The sequence below is a fragment of the Drosophila hydei genome, unplaced genomic scaffold (genome assembly GCF_003285905.1).
Source record: "Drosophila hydei strain 15085-1641.00,03,60 unplaced genomic scaffold, DhydRS2 tig00000296-arrow-arrow-pilon, whole genome shotgun sequence".
NCBI lineage: Eukaryota > Metazoa > Arthropoda > Insecta > Diptera > Drosophilidae > Drosophila > Drosophila hydei.
This window is the reverse complement of record NW_022045705.1, coordinates 341734-361977: the sequence shown is the minus strand read 5'-3', so window position 1 is coordinate 361977 and position 20244 is coordinate 341734. Positions and strand designations below refer to the sequence as shown.

Here is a 20244-nt window from a genome sequence, read left to right as displayed (position 1 = left end):
GTGCTTTGACTCATTTGGACGGCACATGTCTTAAGACTAAGTCTCTCAGGAAGAAAAGTAAAATAACAATTTAGTTGCCATCGTAAAGCTTTTATTAAATGCATAAAAGAAGCTTATCAGCTCTTTGCAGGGTATCGCCTAGGCGAGCAGTCTCGACTAAAGAAAGTCTGACTTGCCTAGGTAATTGCCCTAAAAGTGCCGCAGTTCCATTTGCCCAGCTAGACACACTCTCTTCGGGGAGAGATGAGAAGAGAAAGGAAGTCGAGTGCAGAGGTGGATGAAGACGTAAGAGAAGAGAGCAAAGAGTGTAAGATATACTCATTGTAATAGTTTATGTGAATAAGTTTTACTTCATTTTCTTTAAGATAAGCTTAATTATGCAAGGTTTCAGTTAATAATTGTTGACAGTTGAATAGATTTAGTTTTGGCATTCCATTTGACATTTGCGTGTTGGGATTTGTTGTGTGCGTTGCTGTGGCTTAGAGAAGCTTTTTTTGACCGCCCAGCGGCAGCTGCGGCACGAGGCTGCCGCCAGCGAGGCCTCCGGTGGCTGCGCCGATTGCCGAACCAACAGCGCTGCCCACACTGCCAATGGGTAGAGCTTCGGCTCCAGGTATAGGTAGCTGCGGCAGCTGGGGCAGCTGGGGGCGTGCCCAGGTAGCGCCCAAATAGCAGGCTGAATGGGTGTTCAAGGATATCATCAGTTCTGTTCGTTATCCCGAGCTAGTTTAGTTCACTTACCGCAGAAAAGGAGGGCAACGAAAAAGGTCTTGTTGAACATGTTTGCGCTTGAGTTGTGAGTTTGTACTGCTTGCCTCAGTGCTCGCACTCGACGTCTTTTATACAGAAAACACTAGACAGAGACCTGGGAATGCCTCGATCGCTGCTTTAAGCACGTACTTAAGCGTGCTGATAGCTCACAATTAACTAGCTCAGCGAAGAGCCGCTGTCGACTCTAGTCCAAACCTAGCTCAATCAACTCTTGATTGACTCGTGTTTTCTTGATATCAACTCATGTGCAGACACATGTTTATCGATATGTACATGGAGCATGGAGATGGTAACTCGTTCAAGTATATTGCCTTCTGGGAACGCATTGGCCATTGAAGCTAAAGACTTGAAGCGTGTCTGTTTGTACTCGGATTTCCTTTAAAGTTCATCTAATGCAACTTTACAGCTGGATTAGCATCCTTTCGAACTCTTCTAGAGCCAGATATATAGAAGATACGATCTATGATCGAACCATGAACGAGTATTAAGCAGTCGACTGCAGTTTCCTACCTTTCTTTTATGGCAATTTCCTCAATGCAGCACCCTGTATGGCTCTCTGAAACGTATTTAAGTTTGACTTTTAATTACATGGGTATTTATGGCTCTCTCATTTGGCTTTCGGTCACGTTTATTTCAAATAATTAAAATTGCAACTGTCAACACTCTGAAATAAAAATGTCGTGTAAATTGCATTCACGACTATTCATTGCATGCTCTCTAACAGAGCTGTTAAGTGGGGTATGTGAAGCAGAACTGTTAGGCTTCCCTTGGCGAAATGCTCTTAAACTTAATTTCCTTTGCGATATCTAGCTCAGCTATGTAATTCCATTGAACTCTGAGACTTTTTGAGATATGTGTATAGCCTTTAGATATATATTTATATATATATATATATATATATAAATATTTGAAAAACTTGAAAAAAATACTTATAAATATTTTATATCATTTATTTCATATACATTACATTTTTTGAAATTCTTAAAATATTTAAAATTGTTTGTTAAATTTTTTAAATTTTAAAAATACTTAGAATTTTCAATATTTTATTATAAATTTAAAAAAAAATATTTTTTAAATTAGATTTTTATTTATATTTCAAATGAATGCAAACGATATTATGTATATAAATATTATTTAAAAATATTTTAATCTATATTTTATATGAAAGCTGAATTTAGAAATATAAAACATTAAAATAAATATAATTTTATTTTCCCAAATATTTGTATTTACCTCAAGGTGAAAAAACTCAATGAAATGAATTTTAAATTATTCTAAATATATTTTTAAAACTTCTTTTTCTATAAGTAATCCTCTTGCGCCTGCTTCACAGGGTATGTAAACGTCATTTACCGCAGCGCTGCTTATCACATGTTTGTTTATTTAACAATTATATGAAACGCGTCAGCAAAAAAACGTTGTAATGCATACGAAGCGCTATATGAGGTCGGCTTGAAAGTGAACAGGCACAAAGACTTGTTCTGTTTAAGCTTACACAAATCTTCAGGCTGAGGTACTGAACTAAACGATTTGCTTCGCTTAAGCTTAGAAACAACTTTGTATAACTAATATCTTCGTTTGCATTTTCAAATGATTGCAGCCCCAAGCTAACTGCCAGCTGTCAGCTGCTGGCCAAGTTTACGTGCCAGGTGGCCAACACCTGAGCCAACCACTGACACTGAGGTTGATAGAAAACGAAAACGATACTCGTTACAATCCAATTAAGATGCTTTATATAGAGAGATCATATGCATATCATATCTATATCATATCTATCTTCAGCTAGAATTGTTTGTCAGAAGAAGTCATATAGGAGATATCATTTTCAGACTTGGCTCTTGTCTATATATATATATATCCTTAACTGGATCAATCAATAAACTACTCTAGATACTGAAACTAAGCCAATATGCCCACTTTTTACATGGTGAACGAGTATTGAAAAGTGCAGCAGAAGAAGAAGATGAAGCGAAGGCAATTGGTCTGCTTGGCTTCCGGTGGTCAGCGCTGGCTGTGTGTTGGCTCAACACGTGGTTGCTGTCGTGATGTTTCCGGAATCAAAGAAACCATCGGCAAAAGACGTCAGCAATTGTCGCTGCTGCTGCTGCTGCTGCTGCTGCTGCTGCTGCTGCTGCTGATGCTGCTGCTGATGTTGTGCGTGTGATTATTATCTGGTAGACATGATAAGTAAATAAAGAAGCTCACGTAGTGGCCACACGTTTCCGTGCGACGTGTGTGTTGGCATCGATATAAAACTGCATCTGATGAGCGCTTGGCAAATCAGTTCAATTAACCAAATTTATAGAGCAACAGCGACAACATCAAAGCTCCCCGAGGCCAATTAAGGATTGCCTGGAATGACAGCAGCAACACCAACAGCAACAACATTCAATTACACAATGTTGCTGCCAATTTTGACGTCACGTCGACATTTAATTGCTCTCATTGTGACAGCAATATTAGGTAATTAGTGCGCCGTACGCATGGCTGTGGCTTCATCTGTGGTTGCGCCTAGTCGGGTCGAGTTACTAATTGATTTTCCAGCACAAAAACTAACAGACATTTTCGCATTCGCCATTTGCATTTCCAGCCAGCTGCTGTCAGCTGTGCGCGGCTCAGAACTCGACGTTTGTAGCAACAATTGTCAGTTCGAACAACACGTTGCAGACGCTAAACGAGACGCGGCTCAATGAAACGATAACAATCAATATAAGCGAGATAATTGCAGCTGCTGCTGTCGACGGGCCGACTGATAACACAACAGCAACGACAACGACAACGACAACGGCAGCAACAATAACAACCACTGAGGCAGCAACATCAGAATCAACAACAACAGCAACAACGCCAGCAACAAGCTCAACAACAACAGCAGCCACAGATACATCGACGGTAGCGGCAGCAACATCATCGACTACAGCAGCAGCAGAGCCAACAACAACAGCAGCAGACTCAACGAGCAGCACGACAGCAATACCTGACTCAAGCAGCTCAACTGTAGCAGCAACATCAACAACAACAGCAGCGTCGACAAGCACAGAGGCAACATCGACAGCAACATCTAGCACAACAGCAGCAACAGACACCACAAGCACAACAGCAACATCTAGCACAACAGCAGCAACAGACACCACAAGCACTACAGCAACATCTAGCACACCGCCAACAACAGTTGCTGCAAATGCCACAACAGAGCTGCCGACAACAACATCGACTACAACAGCAGCAGCTAATAGCAGCATAGCAATTACCACAACAACAGCAGCAACAGCCGCAGTCACATCAACAACTTTGCAGCCCTTTCCAATCGCTCCTTATCCAACAGTTTACGGCCAGCTCGCTAGCCTGGACATGGCCAGGGAGCTGCGCAGGCTCAAGAAGGAGCGCTTGGGACGTAAGGGATCAAAGGGACGCAAAGGCCGAAGGCTGCGCAAGCGCAGCACAACAACAACAACATCGACAACAACAACGACAGCAGCGCCTGATGACAATGACGGTGACGATGCTGACGATGGCAACGATGATAATGAAAATACCAGCAACATCTTTGAAGATCCCATATTGCTGGAGCCGCTGCCGGAGCTGCCATTGCGCCTGGGCAACATCGAGAATCAGCGCATTGATCAATAAGTTCATTGAGCTGAGCACAAATAGAATTATGAATCGTTAAGATATATTTAATAAAGCCCTAAGCAATATATAAATACATAAATTTATCAGTTTTCGTTGGCTTTGCAAATTCTTTCGTATTATCGGCAAAAATTGTTAAAATGCCGAACAGCAATAACTGAAAACAGCTCATTGACAAGCTGCGAACACGGGCATGCTACTAACTGGGCATGCACGACTAGCAGATACCCTGCGAAGACTTGAACTCACTTCTTGAGAAATTATATGAAACATCAGAGAGAAGCTTGGAAGTTAAGATTCAATCAATGTGACTCATGAATATGAATAGCAAACTAGAGAGTCTTGAAGCATCGGCTGTAGAAGGTGAGGCGAGTCGAGTTCCTATAAACTTGAGATTAGAAGAAGTTTTTAGCTCTTTTAAGCTCCAAGATTGATGCGTGCATACAGACGGACAGAGATAAAGACGGGCAGACATTCGGATGGAATCGATGACAGACGGATGGAAGAAGGGACAGACAGACAGACAAACAGACAGACGAAAGGACGTACAGGCAGATGAACCAATGGAAGCACGGACAGACAGACAGACGAAAGGACGTACAGGCAGATGAACCAATGGAAGTACGGACAGACAGACGGACGAAAGGACGTACAGACAGACTAACCTGTGTAAGAACGGACAGACGGTTCAAGCGACTGGGCAGATAGGAGGAGGAGGGACGGAAGGGCAAACAGACGGAAGGGCAAACAGACGGAAGGACAGAAATACATTCAGACGGATAGACAGACAAACAGTTCAAGCGAACTGTGCTAGATTTGCTGCCTCATTAATACTGCATTTAGTATATATACTTTATATACTTATATACTTTTGTGATTGGCCAAGCTGTCTTTTGTCTCTCACACGCATTTCAATTAAAACTTTAGACAATTGAGTGCTAAGCTTATGAGAACAATAGACAAAATAAGGAGAATGGAAATAAATCGCAGCGAATCTTAGAGAAATTAAAACAGCATCGCGGTCTCTATCCCTCTCCCTCTCCCTCTCCCTCCCTCTCACTCTGCATGCATACTCAAAATTTTGCTTTTGCTTTTGAGTTGTATGAAAATGTCCATGGCATAGACGAACTCTATCAAAAAATGCTCAGTTTGCATTATTTGCCATGCACATTCGATATGCAGTGTTATATTTAGACAGAAATAACAAGATCTTATACACACACAACACGCACACACACACACACGGCGCACACACAGGGAACATTTGGTGTGCAATTAATTTGGCAAATTGTTTGCGCAGCACAAATAGCCATACCAAACAAGGCAACAACAAACATGTGTGCGTGTGTATACATTATATGCCGACCAGCACACACACACACACACACACACACGCACACACGCGCATCTATTTGCTTGAAGTTGAAGTTGCAAGCAGCAGCAGCCGGCGCACGTTTGCCACGCCTTCAGATGCCCGACGCACTAAACAAATACAATTTAACTTCCACTTTCAACGCTCACTAGCTGACCCGTCCCTGCCCACAGCTGCCACGCCCCCGACTCTAGAGCCCGCCACCAGCGTTGACTGCTGAAGCCAAGTCAATTAGCGGGCGGCAGCTCCCCCCGAGGCGTGGCTAGCTAACGCATTCAATTAAAGTTTACCCCTAGCCTCACACCGCCCCGCCCCCTGGACCTTACCGCCCACACCGCTCCCCACTCATTCATTAAAAGTTTAGCTCGCAAAAAATGATTGCTAGATACATGGAAAATACATTTTGATGCCGCAGACTAATCACAGCTGACAGCCAACACACACAGCAGGGTTGCAGTATGTGCGAGGGGGCGTGGCAGGAGTGAGCTGAGCAGCTGAGCAGCTGAGTTTAAGTTATCAATAAGCCGAGTGGCCACATGGCGCAGTGATTGGACGCTGACAACGACAGCCAGAAGACGCATAAGCAAAATAAATGCACACGTGCTTATCAGCTGGAGTGCAGCACGTGCTTAGCCTCGACTTTGATGCAGTTGTTCGGGTTTTGTGCTGGCCTTAAAAGCAGCTGGCTGCAGTGCAAGCGTTAGCAATTTGATCCAAGCAACAACATGGCTAACACACTGAGGCAACAATTGGCGCTGCTCTTGATCGCTGTCATGGGTAGGTGATAGTTGAATGTGCTTTTCGGTGGGTTTCTCAGTGGGTTCTACTTTTCGCTTTAGTAGCTCTGCAGCTGTCGCACGCCTGGCTGTTGAAGCTGCCCAAGCTGGAGGACCTGAGCGAGAAGCTGGATGAGAAGCAGCAAAAGGAGGCACTCAAAAAATTAGATTTTCTCAATCTGTTCGCCGCCAAAGAGGAGAAGAAGGCGGACGAGTGGGAGAAGATCAAGGAGTGGTTCGAAGACAAGAAACTCAAGCAGCTGGATCTGTTCGAGGCCATCAAGGAAAAGGAGCAGGAGAAGAAGGAGAAACTCGTGGAGAAGCTGGAGGAGAAGCTCGACAAGAAGCTCAATAAGAAGCAGAAGAAGATAGCGAAGCCAACCACCGAGTGCGATAATCAGTACTACGAGTACACCACCAAGGCCAGCTATAAGGCCGAGTCCGAGGAGAAGTACCAAGAAGAGGCGGAGGAGGAGGAGGAAGAGCAGCAGGAGGTGGTGGTAGTGAAGAAGCCCAAAAAGACCTGCAACTGTCCGGAGGAAGAGAAGTCCTACAGCTATGTGCCCACGGCATACGATGTGCGCGACGACGACGAAGAGGGCATACGTTACTTCACATAGACAGACAGCCAGAGAGACGGAGAGGGCGACAAAGAGAGAAGGAGAGAAGGAGAGTGGGAGACGGATCTGTACATAGTCTCACATGTTGCATAATTACATATATTTTCTATATTTTTTTAATAAATTTTATGAAAATACTTAGATGTACGGCGGGTTGGCTAGGCGGTGCGTTGGGATGGGATGGGTTACTATTTGATATTTGTCTTGTCGCCTGCATGACATTTGCATATAAATTGAATTCCCAGGTTTCGTTGAGCTCCATCCACTCGTTTTTGGTAGACAGCCAATATTTTACACATTTTATGTCAGGGAGCAGCCTCTGAGCATAGCCTGGGCCAGATACATCACACCACAGACTCCAACACCACATCCCTGCCCCCAACCTAAAGAATCATCCGCATCGGTTCTGTCACTCGCGTCGCTTCATCAAAGTTGTCAGCGGCGGCAATGACACATTGTCCCCATTATTTGCATAAAAGTAAGAGAAATTCATAGCCCATCCACCCCACCGCCACCCTCCCCAGCACCCCCAAGCGCAGTGGCACCAAGCCATTTTGCAGTGAGGCAAAGTGGTTTACCCTGTCGTTAGGACAGATAATGACAAAAAGTACTCGCATCATCAGAGCTGCCAAAAGCAACAAGCAAAGCGAAAAACAAAAGCGCAACTGGCATAGGGGAAATGGCAAGTGGCAAATGGCAAATGGCAAATGGCAAATGAGCAGCGACTCGCGAATGCACTTAATACGGCAACGCTGCAACTGTCATCGGTAATCGATTATGCTGTGTGCTATTAACAAGAGCTAAGTCACCAGAGAGCTACGACTTCCTTGTCGGATTTCCTTTCCGAGTGACCAGATAAGAACGGCAGAGAAAAAGTTTAATATTAAGTAAAAACTATTTGAGATATATAAATATAATTATAAAGTTGCTTTTTTATTGAAGCTACAGCTATGCCGTTATGTGTGACTTGAAAGTGCTTCAAGTGTAAAAGCCAATTCGAGCTGACACATTTCAATCTGTAGAGTCTGTGCGAATGCTGAACGAAGCTGCCTGTTCTTGCTCTTGTTTTATTCATCTCAGTCTCTAAATGTGTGACTGAAGTTTCATTAAAGTCAACTTTTACTCAATTTGAAGCTGGCAAAACTGACTGAGTGTGTGAACAGTCTCATGTGATCGATAACTTAAACAGTTGCTGCAATGTAGTTATCGATAAGCGTAGCCTATTTGATATATGGCTCAGCTGCTAGAGAGAGTGTCCTAAACAAACAGTAAAGACTCTACCTCAAGAGAGAGAGAGAGAGCTCCAGCTCCAGCTCCAGCCAGCGCACATTAAAACAAAATAAGAGTTTCTATTAATTTGATGTGAGTTATCAAAATAAATTATACTCGAATCTCTGCAGTCAATAAAGAGGCAGATTTTTATAGCTGAATCGTTAGGCGAGCACAGCTGGAAAATCAATAAAGGCCCATTATATGTTTTTATGGCCCACAATTAAAGAGCCCAGCCAGAGCCAAGGCATATATTTATATATACATATATATATTTTTTTATAGGGCTTTTCTTTTCGCACATTGTAACTAGATTAGCTGCAACGGTTGCCCCCAAGGCGGCTGTTTGCAGTCCCCAACATAATCAGAATCTTTCGGCAAACTATGATTATTTTCCAATTGTATTGCCTACTGCACAGAGGGGGTGCTGGCATTAAAGTTAGCCACGCGGGGTATGCGGGGCAAGTGGACGTCGTTCGTCAATCGAAGACAACAAAACTTTCGGACAAACTTCTGGCCCCCCAGACACCAACGGCCCAACGGCCCAACGGTCCAACGGAAGCCGACAAGCAAATGCACAACAGAGTCTATAAGTCGCAAAATACTTGAGTGCAGCTGCAAGGATTTGAGTGACTAAGGGTTACCCTGTAATTATAAACAATAAAGTAGCTATGGCTAAAATAGTAGAGCTCACAGGGTATATACTTTACTGTGCTGGTCGAGCTAGACTCTTAGATGCTCGCCATTGTTGCCAACTCAAGGGGTTTTTACAGGGCATGTTTACAGGGTATATAGCTTATAGTAATTACGGCTAAGTTAACTTAGCTTAGTTTTTCTTTAAGATTTTTGTATTCAATTTATTTACAGGGTATTTGAACTAAGAAAAACTCTTAAAACTTTTTAGGCAGCACAACATGTCCTCAGCTCATTTTCTCTTTACAGGGTACCAGCCCCATCGCAGAAGTTGGTCAAACTCTGGTGCAGCTTTTTGATAGCCCAATTTCTTTCATTGCTTCTCTCTCTCTCGCGCGCTTTCTTACTCCTTGAAAAGGATGGAAGGAGGTCAATCTTGTTAATTTTGGCCTGGTCGGGGCGGAGGACGTCTAGAGCTGTCTGCCTAATTTGGTCTATGCTTGAGCGGGGTTTCCAAGCCAGTGACCCAATCCAGCTCTATATTTGCTATCAATCCCAGCTACTCCATCTATTTATCTAACTCTACGACTGTCTGCTGGGGTAACATACGCATGTGGCGCTTGGGGAGCTTACGCTGGCTGCTGGCTGCTGGCTGCTGGCTGCTGTGCCGGGCAGTCAGCTCGGTGTCCCGTAATCGCAATTAAGATAATCAAAAAAGTTTTGACTGCGGACTGTCGAAACGCTGTTTTTACTTTCGTCTGAGACCTATGTTTTTTTCCTTTGAAAACTTGCTTTTCTTAGCTCCCCCTTTCAGTAGACTTGGGCAGGCTTGGGGGCATGGCACAACGTATGCTACAAGTTCTTGCAACGCACCCAAAAGAGCTCGAAAAAAAACTGTCGTCGCGGACCAAGATGGCTGGAATTGAGATTTAAGCTTAAGCTAAAAAAATTGAGTCTGAGAAGTGCCAGACTAAGACATACCCTGCAAGCACTTTGCAAGCTCTCTTTAAGGCCTGCTGATGATTTCTTAAGGCTATATATCAGCAGTTGTTTCATTTTGCGATAACACCTAGCAGATGGAATGTTTAAGGGAATACGCTCTTATATTAAAAGACAATAAAATATGTTAAAAGTGAATAGACTCTCAGGAAACATGTGACGACATGCCTCGCTTTTAAGCTGAAGGCAACATCAAGTCCTTAGCCTTAGGGCAGCTTTAAACTGGAAAAGCTTCGCACTGCAGATGAGGCCATTTAAATGATATGATGTACCCCACGTCAGATACCTGTTCAAAGCAGTTGTAGTTAAGCTTGAGAAGAGTATGTTTAGCATAGTTGCTAAAGATATTTGCGACTCTAAGACTCTGCTTATTGAAAATGTAAAAGCTCACTACTTGTTGTATACCCTGTAAGTTTTGTGTACTTTTGCTGTGCGGCATGCAAACTTGAAGTGAAAAGAACTTTGTCTGGTGAAGATGCTGTGGGGAGGGCAGTGGGAGTTGGCAGTTGGGTGGTGGGGTGGTGCAGCCAGTGTGGCCAGGCGACGTTTACTTTGTGCGCAAGTTTATGACCAACAATGCTGTTGCTGTTGTTTTGCTGTTTTTTGTTATTGCATACTTTGCGGCTATTACGAGCATTTGCGGCTTTCAACTTTGGTTTAAAGTTTTATTGCGGGCGCCAAAGAAATCACAGAGCGAAAACAGAAAAGGAAACTGCAAAATGGAAAATGAAAATGAAATCGAAACTAAAACGAAATGAAGTTGCCAATTAGTCGACAGGGGGGAGAGAAATGCCCCTCAATAAGTATGCAGTAAATCTGTCTGAGAATTTTCCAACTCATGAGCAGAGCAAAATCAATTCGAATCAAATCAGACAACGCATAAATCACACGCATCCAGGTAAAAGTTGGACAGGCAACGAGAGTGGCGGAGTGAGAGATGTAAGGAAAGCAGCGTTTAGCGACTTCCGGAGTAAACGAAATGAAAAGCCCCAAACGAAAGTTGGACAAGAAGCAAAAGCAAACGCAAAAATAGAGGCAAAGGCAAAGCCGCTGCCGACCCAGCTCAAACGCAATGCGAATCGACAGGCGACGAGACAGCGCACAGACACAAAATCCCCTGCGCCCGCCCAAGCCCACCAGCCCCCCACCCCCCGCCACCCACCGCAGGCAAGCAGAACAACAACAACAAAAGGGAATGGGCAAGAGTTAGACAAAGTGGCCAAGGGTTGCGACTGTCGATTGGCGATAATCAGCAAAAAGAATCAAAGCAGAAACGTGCCGAAGTCCGAGCGGAAGGAAGGACAGCAGAAGAGGTCGGGCGTAGCAGCGATGCCAAGTGCCGCTGAAGTAATTTATGCAAAGATTCCCAAATCGTAACTAAGTCGAGCTGCTCGTAATTCCATTTTCACTTTACTCTAACGTTTTAGTATTGTTATCTTATCGATATCTTTTGTTATCGATAGTTAAATTGTGGCGCTCAGTGTGATATTATCTGGCTCAATTAATCGATTAATCAGCAGAGAAAAATTACTTTTCGATAGGTGCAAGAATTAAGACAAGTTGATGAAACCACAAAAGAAGACTCTATTTTTCCGAGGGTTCCTAAAGTGTTCTATCACAGCTGTCAATGGACGTTTGAAGGTAAGCAGGTCCCACTTTCCATTGCTTACAGAAAATCCAAGACAGAATTGACCCACAAGTCCCTTCCGCAAAAGGATTTAAATAAGTTGAACAAAACTTCAAGTGAAAGTCAAGCATTGTAAAAGGAGTTTCGCAGCTTTGGCTCAGGCTAAACTCTTGTCTTGGCCTTCAACAGCAATTAAGAGATATACAGATTCCAGACTAGACTAAGTGCTGGGCATTATTTATGTGCCAGACTGGCAAGGGTGGATGGCAAGCGAGGCAGAGAAGAAGCTGTTCGCCGACGTAAATGAAGAAGCGGAAGCAATTAACAAAGAGCGCGTGCCCCCTCGGAACAAAGCGCTGGGACAGACCGTGGGCCGAGGTAAAGGCAAATGCAAACAAATCTCCGATTCAATTGAGCCACAAAAACCGCTTCGGTCAACAGAAATTTTGAGCGTTCGCCACGCTTCGCTTGGCGCAACTTTCGCTTTTGCCTCAATTTTCGTCTGGCTGGGGGCTGGGTCGGTTATCGCCAATTGAAGCAAGGCAAAGTAAACAAATTAAATAATGTTAATAACGAAATCTTGTTTTCAACATAAACAGCAAATATGCAAATGTCTTCATAGCAACGAAACCTGCTGAGCTCGCAGCTCGTTGCAAATTACCAACGGCGGGTTGGGCGCAGGGCCCAGCTGAGCTGAACCGAACCGAACCGAACTGAACTGAATCTGATTCGGTTTCGGTTTCGGTTTCGGACACATGCCCTACCACCCTGCCACGCTCCCCTGCTCACTTCTCCCACCTCGAGCACTTTGTAAATACAATGCACAGAGATGCGAGCTTAGAGATATGGCCAACAGAGCGTCTGAGCCCGAATACCTTGCATTATTTGTTGTTGTTTTTCTCAAACAATGAGGCCAAGGAATATTATTACAGACGGACAATTTGCATTTAAATTTCAAACAATTGAAGGATGAAGCACAAAGTCCAAAGCCAGACAAAACGGATTACATATCGAATTAAACTGATTTATTGACAGAGTCATCAAGATTTATTTAAATATAAATTTGCATTTTCATAACTCCAGACTGCAATACCCAAATGAGCATTCATTGATTGAGTTAGACCTTAGACCAGCTCTAATACACCAGCTGCTTTACTGTCTATTATAGACTTTTGTAGAACTTCCTCTGAGTGTTTCGCTGCACAAGGAAATTCTCTTTGTTCGAAGTCACCAAATGGATAAAGGAAACTCCATAACTGCTGCTTTTCAATGTGCTCTATGCAAGAGATGTATTCAGCAGTATGTATAACATTTCTAGTGCTTTCATTTGATATTTAATAGGGGTGTTTTCTCTCAGTGTAGCGCTAGTTAACTGCAAATGGATTGCATTTTGCTCAGTGAGTGTGAATGACGAGCGAGTCGGCAAACGGGAATTGCATTTTGATATGTTGGAATCAAGTTTATTTTTATGAATGACACACACACATCCGCACACACACACACACGCACACACACACACACACATGCATGCAGGTATTACCTGCTGTAATTCCTGTCAAACCTGATGCGGCGCAACGTCCAAGAACTGGCAATGGGGTTGGTATTTTTACTTGATTCTTTTTTGGAGGGGAGGTAGGAAGATAGATGGGGTCCTTTTTGGGCTGGGAGTCGAGTCCGGCGCGCGTCAGTCAGTCAAGTGTAAAATTAAAAAATATCAACAGAAAATTCCTTTGGCGTTGCTTCAATTTTCTGTGCGAGTTTTACACAATTTCGTGTTGTTGTTATACGAAATCTGGCTGCTCGCCAGCGCCGGCATAAAGTGGGGCATATAGGTTTCCAGTTTCCAGAGAGCCAGAGTGCAAGACTGAGAAATGTTTGACTGAAAAAGAAGTAGAAGAGCTGCGACTTTCATAAAGATGTGAAGCTAACTATGAAATCCAAGTAGATAACATCGAAACGAGTCCGAGTTATCTTCAGGGATTGCAACTCTTGCGAAACTCCTCTTAGCAAAGACCTGACATAGGATATTTGCTATGTTTGACTAGATGAAATTATGAAATTTCCATTGCCAAAAGTTTTGCTTCGTTACCAATTCAGCACTGACAGAGTATTGAGCAGCCGAGCATTGCCTTAGCTCTACTCATGGTTGCTGTTAACGTTGCCGTTGTCGTTAAGCAGCAACAAAAGCAACAAGCAGCACAGCGATGCCATTGTTGTTGTCCGCTCACAATTAGCAGGCATTCAGTCTGGCCTGACGCTGGACCGCAGGCTGGTACCAAAGCCCGCCAGCCCGCCTGCCCGCCGGCCGTCTTAATGCAAAAAGCACACGGCTGGCTGACCAGGTAAGCCATAAAGCCAGCAAGACTGGCCGTGGTAAGAGGAGCAAGCGCCACCCCCTGCAACTCGAAAGCAAATCTCGGCCATTTGTCAAGTTTCCTCATTTCCAGCATGACAAATCGCCAGAGAGCCTAGCACAAAAAAGTAGCTGAGAGGGTGCATCTGAACTAATGTCAAAATTCAATTGGAATTGACAATATTTGCTCAAAAGGCAAATCATAACAAATAGAAAATAATATTATGCAAATGCGGAGAGTAAAAAAGAACAGAGTGGACCGAAGATGGCGCGACGAGCTACTCCAAAGAGGGGTTGGGACATGAGGAATGAGGAATGAGGGTTGAGAGCTATGGACTGTGGGCTGTGTGCGCTGGGTCTCGAGGGTTGATATTGTCTTTGGGCGCTCGCTCGCATTCTTATCACATTACGTAACAGGCCGCAGACTTGAGCTCGAATAACACAAAAACCAAACCAAACCGAAGCATAGCCCATGTGTTTATAGAGGGGTGTATCTGGGGCCTGGGCTCTGCCGAATTGTGGGTATGCATTTCGCATTTCCTTCGGCCGAGGGGTTGCGAATGCGGAAACACGCATCAACATTCATTTAGTTTCGCAAAAGATGCGGCTAGCAGATAGCAGCGGCATTTTCATTGTTTTTACCCCAGACACCGACCACACATCAGGCACCCCTCACCCACACGCCACTCTTTTTAATGTCCTTTAATTTTCCGAAAACAAAAAAAAAACCATTTTAAAATGCAAATTTTCCTATTCTGAGCTAAGGCAGCTTAGGCTTTAAGAATTTTAAGTAATTTTAAGTAAGCGCAGGAGACTTTTGAATGCGAACTATTTACGAACTGATTAAGGACAAGCGAGAGACGACTTGCATTCATTGAGGTTTGGTACTTTGAGCTGCTTCACAAGTTGGTTTTCTTCTCTTTCTATGTATTCCTTCTGTGTGTATCTCCCTCTCGCTGTCACTCTCTCCTTGCATCTTTCTCTATGGCTCTGGTGTTATCTCTCTCTGTCTCTCGTTATCTCCCTCCTGTTCTCCCTATTTTTGCTCCTCAATATTTCTGTCTCTCTATACCTCTATCCTTCCCTCCATCTCTATCTCTCCTTATTTCTCTCCTACTCTCTCTCTCTCTCTCTCTCTCTCTCTCTCTCTTCTGTCGTTACGTCTCTCTGTCTCTCGTTATCTCTCTCTTGCTCTCCCTATACTTGCTCCTCATTCTTTCTGTCTCTCTATACCTCTATCCTTCCCTTTATCTCTATCTCTCCTTATTTCTCTTCTACTCTCTCTCTCTCTCTCTCCTGTCGTTACATCTCTCTGTCTCTCGTTATCTCTCTCCTGCTCTCCCTATTTTTGCTCTTCAATCTTTCTGTCCCTCTATACCTCTATCCTTCCCTCCATCTCTGTCTCTCCTTATTTCTCTTCTACTCTCTCTCTCTCTCTCTCTTCTGTCGTTATCTCTCTCTGTCTCTCGTTATCTCTCTCCTGCTCTCCCTATACTTGCTCCTCATTCTTTCTGTCTCTCTATAACTCTATCCTTCCCTCCATCTCTATCTCTCCTTATTTCTCTTCTACTCTCTCTCTCCTACCTCTATTTCCCTCTATATATATCTCCTTTTCTCACTCTTCCCCTACCCCCCTCTATCTCTCCCTCTTTACATTTGTCTCTCTCCTTATCTCCCTCTCCTCTCCTCATTTTCTTCAATCTCATTACAGTTTCCAAATTACTCTGCAGCTTTGCGCACTTTCTCAAATCTTTCTTAAGTACTTCTCATCAGCCTTGCGTTGCCTTCAGTCTCAGTTAAGCTTCTCGCTTCGCTTTGTATTCAAAGCTAAGACTCGCTTCTGTTAACAGCATTTACTTACGCCTCTCGTTTCCAATCCTTCAGCTCTTTATGCTTCTGAGCTGAGCTTCTCGCTTGCCTCACGCCTTCGCGCTGGGCTATTAACCCCTGGCGTGGAGTTGAGCCCCGCCTCCTGCGCATTACATTTCTAATCCAGTGTTGACCATAAAACATAACTGAATTTCCCGAGCGAGCGAGCGAGAGACGCGTCGACGGCTGCGTCATAATTTTCAATTTGTATGCCCAATATTAATATCGATTGTGGCAGACAGCAAACAGCATCAACTGTCGCTCCGACCACATCGGAAGGGAGAAAAGACATAACAATAAAATGTTTATGCCGTGGCTAACCCTTTCGCAGCAATGGGCAGCACCGGGGCCTGGAGCATGATGTAAGGGCAACGCGTTAAAGGCTTACTAAAAACAACAGCTAGCCCCCGCTGCCGCCCTCCCTGTTTTTTGGCCCTTGTCATTTTAGACACAATTTAAGTAAGCGTAAAACTGCAAATTGCTGCTGGGCAGCCCCCTCCCCAGCCCAGCTGAGCCCGACCCCGAGCGGGGCACAGCAGACGAGGCCGAACAGTCAAGCGGGGGGCGGCCACAATAAATTCAACTAGCACGCGTCTCGCACTGTAATGCACTTTAGCAGAAACTGTCGACTGTAGAGTGGAGAGTGAAGAGTGGAAAGTGAAAAGTGAAATGTGAAAAGAGTAGCAACGGGGCAACTGGGCAAGTGGGCTACTGGGCTGGGTTGACATTGTCTCATTGTCGCGCTCTGCTGGGCAGACGCTCTGCATAATGAGATGACAACCCTCGCAGCTCGCAGCTGGAAGACAAAGTCAAGTTGCCTTAGACGCGAATCAATTTGTCATCATTTTAAATATATTTATGCGATTTACAGTGCTTAAAAGTAAGCAGAGAGAAGCTTGAACAAGCGACGTAAGCGACGTAAGCGACGCGACGCGACTAACCATTGCCCAGGAGCTTTGCCTCTGCACCGTCGAACAGCATTGCAAAAGTCAGCAAGAAGCAAAGAAGCGAAACGCAAAAAGCGTGCAAAGAGAGAGAAACTTTAAGCGCACATATGGCGGGTGGGGCAGAAGCAAAGTGGGGCGCTGGTTCGTAATCGCATTAGCTGCACATTTTATTGCTTTGACACAGAGCACCTGGCCCATTGGCCACGTCGACAAGTCACAGATCTGTTGACATGTGCTCGATACCAGAGGTAAGTAAGCATCTTGCTTGACATGCTGTAATTGCCACAGCCACCAGCTGCCGCTGCGTTGTTCGTGCCACATTAATAGCGATAATAGGCTTAAAGCGTGTTCCACACATTGTCAGCTCTCACACAGCTCACACCGAGAAGCATGTATTCTTCAAGAGGACTCGATTTTCAAGATTTAAGCAAGCATTTTGGTATATACTGCAAGAGACATGGCAAAACATATCAAAAAATAGCATATTTAACAAGCAATAAAAAAAAAAAAAAATTTTGGAAAATATACCAAAACATTCTAAACATACCAACACATAACAAATATACCAAAGTCTACTAAACACATACCAAACATTCTGTAAAATATCAAGCAGTGTAAAATATTCCAAAATATACCAAAACATAACAATCTGCCTAACCAAATATATACCGAATATATCCAACACACCAAAATATACCAAACTTATCAAAGTATACCAAAGTTTTCAAAATTTACCAATATATTTAAAAACATACCAAATATATATGATATTATAATATACTAAGCATACTAAACATACCAATATTTTATATAAAAAATATACCAGGTATGCTAAACATACCAAAAACATATCAATATATACTAAAACATACCAAAATATACCACAATTTGCATACCATATCAACGCATTCAAAAACATATCAAATTTGCTAAACATACTAAAATATACTAAATATATTTAGCTTTATAAAAAATACCTAAGCATACTAAAATATACTAAATATATATTAAAACATAACAAAATACATTAAACATACCAAATCATATCAAAACATATATATAAAAAAATACCAAATAATACCGCACACACCTTGCATGACTTCCGCCGACTGCTAGCTGACTGGAGTAGAGTCAGAAGTCTCTACCAGAGACTTACCCATAGAGGTAATTCGCGAAAGACCTTAAGAGAGCTGCGTTAACTTTGGAGAGTTCTTGAGCTTTAATCTGTGTCTGGCTGCAATCTTTGACACTTGCCGCAAGTTGATAATGCTGCAAGGGTATTTTTATAGCTATTATGCTTTGCTTACTTATTTATAGCTGTAAATAAAGTTTGGCCGCCATTGTCTATGGGGAGTAGCGTCCCAGCGGGTTGGGGGCGAGTGTGTGATGAGGTGGGTGTGCCACAACAAATGCCGTTACTCAACTCTTCTTCTAGCTGGCGCTTTATTTTTTGTTGTGTCTTGTGTCGGATTTTACATTTCGCTCTCATTAATCTTGAATACAAAGCGGTCGAAAGCGCAGAACATGAAAAATAGAAAAGAAAAGTAAAAATGCAATAAAAAAACATGAAACAAAAAATAAAACAGTAAAACTTGCAAAAAGTAAAGGAATAAAAATGAGAAGCAAACAAAGAGGCGAGCAAAAAAACCTGAAATAAATTTAAATCTTGCCTTTTGCAGGCGAAATCTAATAAAAATCCATTTCATTTGATAACAAACAGTGCCAGCGCCAGCAGAGGCAGCAGCGGCAGCTTGCTGCAACAAGCAGCTGATGCGCCTGCCTGCAAAATGGATTACAGCAATTTGCTTTGTTGCACAAACAGACAACCAGACCAGACCAGACCAGACCAGGCCAAGGCAAGGCCAGTCTCAGACACCCATCGACTGCTGCTGCTGATATCCCGCTGGAGAGCGTATAGAACAGGGTATGCCTGGCAACTATTAATAGAGTTTGCCACGCTGCGCCTCAAATTTACATAATCAACAAATAATTATGCGGCAGCTGCCGCCAGTTGATGCCTCGTTTGGTGGCAACTGCAACAACAGCAGCCTAGACGCTGCCACGCCGCTTCCAGTTGCCTTTGTTGTTAGGGCAAAAGTTGCCAGGCCAACAGGCGCCACATGCGTCGCCACACACACACACACACACACATACACATGCACACACACACTTGGATACTAATGGACAATTGACCCTCATCAGGCGGCGGGCAGCATGCGGTTACATTTGATGTTGTCCTTGCCCCACCCGCCCAACAAGTGATTGTAGCTCGACTCGGCTGCCTAGGCCCAAACACCCACGAATGATGCCATTGTACATGACAATATGTGGTTGAAATAACCCACACACACACACACTCTGAGAGAGAGAGAGAGACAACATCAGGCCCCAGCCAAACCCAACCAAACAGCAGCTTGTCTCTGCCGTAGGTTTTGTAGGGGAGGCGTCGCTGTTGCTTTCAAAGTAATTGCGCATATAAAACGCTGTGTGTGTGAGCGTGGGAGGGGGTGGGGCGCCCTCTAACGGGCAGTAGTAGCACTGCTAGTAGACAGTGGTTAAACAACAACAAAAAAGTGCAACAGCAGCCGCTGCTCAAGTATAGGAGCAGCCATAAACATGCAAACTCAATTAAAACGATTTCTCATTAAGGCCATTCAGCGGCATAGACCTGCCTCCACTCACCGAACGCACCAAGGCCGTGCTCCAGTCGCCCCACACCCACACCCACACAGAGAGTTACCGCAGTCCATTTGACTAGGACTATGTCTAGGCGCGCACACACCGGGGCGTTTGCTGGCTGTACACACTGTCAGATTTCATTAATTATCGTTTGTAAAAGTCACCACCAGGCTGAAGTACATTGAACACCGCATCAAGTCAAGCCACGCCCCCAGTGGCCACTGCCCACACCCATGCGCTGTCAGCCGCAGCTAAGCACTGTGTGTGTGTGTGCCCCTTGATGGGGCACAGTTGATAAATGCAAATGAAGCGCATGATTTACTTGCGCCAAACGAACCGACCGCGACCGGCTTGTCAGTTGCCAACTGCTTGTCAGCATTTGACAGTGGAAGTAAAACAGGAGCAGAACAGGCTAAGGCTAGACCACATTCCCATATCCAAGGCATGTCAGGCTCAGGAGATTCACAAGCAGCTCGACCTCAATATGAATAGTTTCCACCACTGAATCAGTTGCAAGCTACAGCTCCATGTCACTTGACAGTAGAAGTAAAACCAACATGGACCAGAAAAGGGTTACAATAAATGCCTATCTCCAAGGCATGTTCGCAAGAGCCTGTCTCCTGCTATTCCCTATGGTCAGAGTCACTTGTTCACTTAGTTTCCAAGTTCCAGCTGCATGTCAGCATTTAACAGTAG

The 20244-nt window shown here is 44.0% G+C and overlaps 3 protein-coding genes across 4 annotated transcripts; 2 read left to right on the top strand and 1 right to left on the bottom strand.

Annotated features, from left to right (window-relative positions):
- Positions 1-327: 327 nt before the first annotated feature.
- On the bottom strand, positions 328-827 carry LOC111594813. The gene is made up of 2 exons (XM_023308312.1): positions 742-827; positions 328-676 (listed from the first exon to the last, which is right to left on the bottom strand). Exons 1-2 carry the CDS (start codon positions 779-781, stop codon positions 480-482), a joined length of 237 nt encoding a protein of 78 aa, XP_023164080.1. The 5' UTR covers positions 782-827; the 3' UTR covers positions 328-479.
- Positions 828-3068: 2241 nt separating this feature from the next.
- LOC111605635 (cell wall protein DAN4) lies at positions 3069-4591 on the top strand. Its single transcript, XM_030223817.1, has 4 exons — positions 3069-3237; positions 3365-3549; positions 3706-3834; positions 3895-4591. The coding sequence occupies exons 1-4, from the start codon at positions 3132-3134 to the stop codon at positions 4402-4404; spliced, it is 930 nt and encodes a 309-aa protein (XP_030079677.1). The 5' UTR covers positions 3069-3131; the 3' UTR covers positions 4405-4591.
- A 1204-nt stretch (positions 4592-5795) lies between these two features.
- Positions 5796-7192, top strand: LOC111593813 (rho GTPase-activating protein gacV). 2 transcript variants are annotated; one of them, XM_023306964.2, is made up of 2 exons: positions 5796-6553; positions 6619-7192. In XM_023306964.2, exons 1-2 carry the CDS (start codon positions 6502-6504, stop codon positions 7170-7172), a joined length of 606 nt encoding a protein of 201 aa, XP_023162732.2. In that variant the 5' UTR covers positions 5796-6501; the 3' UTR covers positions 7173-7192. The 2 variants fall into 2 exon arrangements, with proteins under 2 accessions (XP_023162732.2, XP_023162650.2); XM_023306882.2 differs by having other exon boundaries at positions 6616-7192.
- The last annotated feature ends 13052 nt before the right edge of the window (positions 7193-20244 follow it).

What these genes read in the sequence shown, in the direction of transcription:
- LOC111593813 (XM_023306882.2), top strand. Translation starts at nt 6,502, where the DNA reads ATGGCTAACACACTGAGGCAACAATTGGCGCTGCTCTTGATCGCTGTC. An exon ending in GCTCTTGATCGCTGTCATGG is followed by an intron (nt 6,554 to 6,615) that starts GTAGGTGATAGT and finishes TTTTCGCTTTAG; the next exon opens with TAGCTCTGCAGCTGTCGCAC.
- LOC111605635 (XM_030223817.1), top strand. Translation starts at nt 3,132, where the DNA reads ATGACAGCAGCAACACCAACAGCAACAACATTCAATTACACAATGTTG. An exon ending in CATTGTGACAGCAATATTAG is followed by an intron (nt 3,238 to 3,364) that starts GTAATTAGTGCG and finishes TTGCATTTCCAG; the next exon opens with CCAGCTGCTGTCAGCTGTGC. An exon ending in AGGCAACATCGACAGCAACA is followed by an intron (nt 3,835 to 3,894) that starts TCTAGCACAACA and finishes AGCACAACAGCA; the next exon opens with GCAACAGACACCACAAGCAC.
- LOC111594813 (XM_023308312.1), bottom strand. Translation starts at nt 781, where the DNA reads ATGTTCAACAAGACCTTTTTCGTTGCCCTCCTTTTCTGCG. An exon ending in CGTTGCCCTCCTTTTCTGCG is followed by an intron (nt 677 to 741) that starts GTAAGTGAACTA and finishes ACACCCATTCAG; the next exon opens with CCTGCTATTTGGGCGCTACC.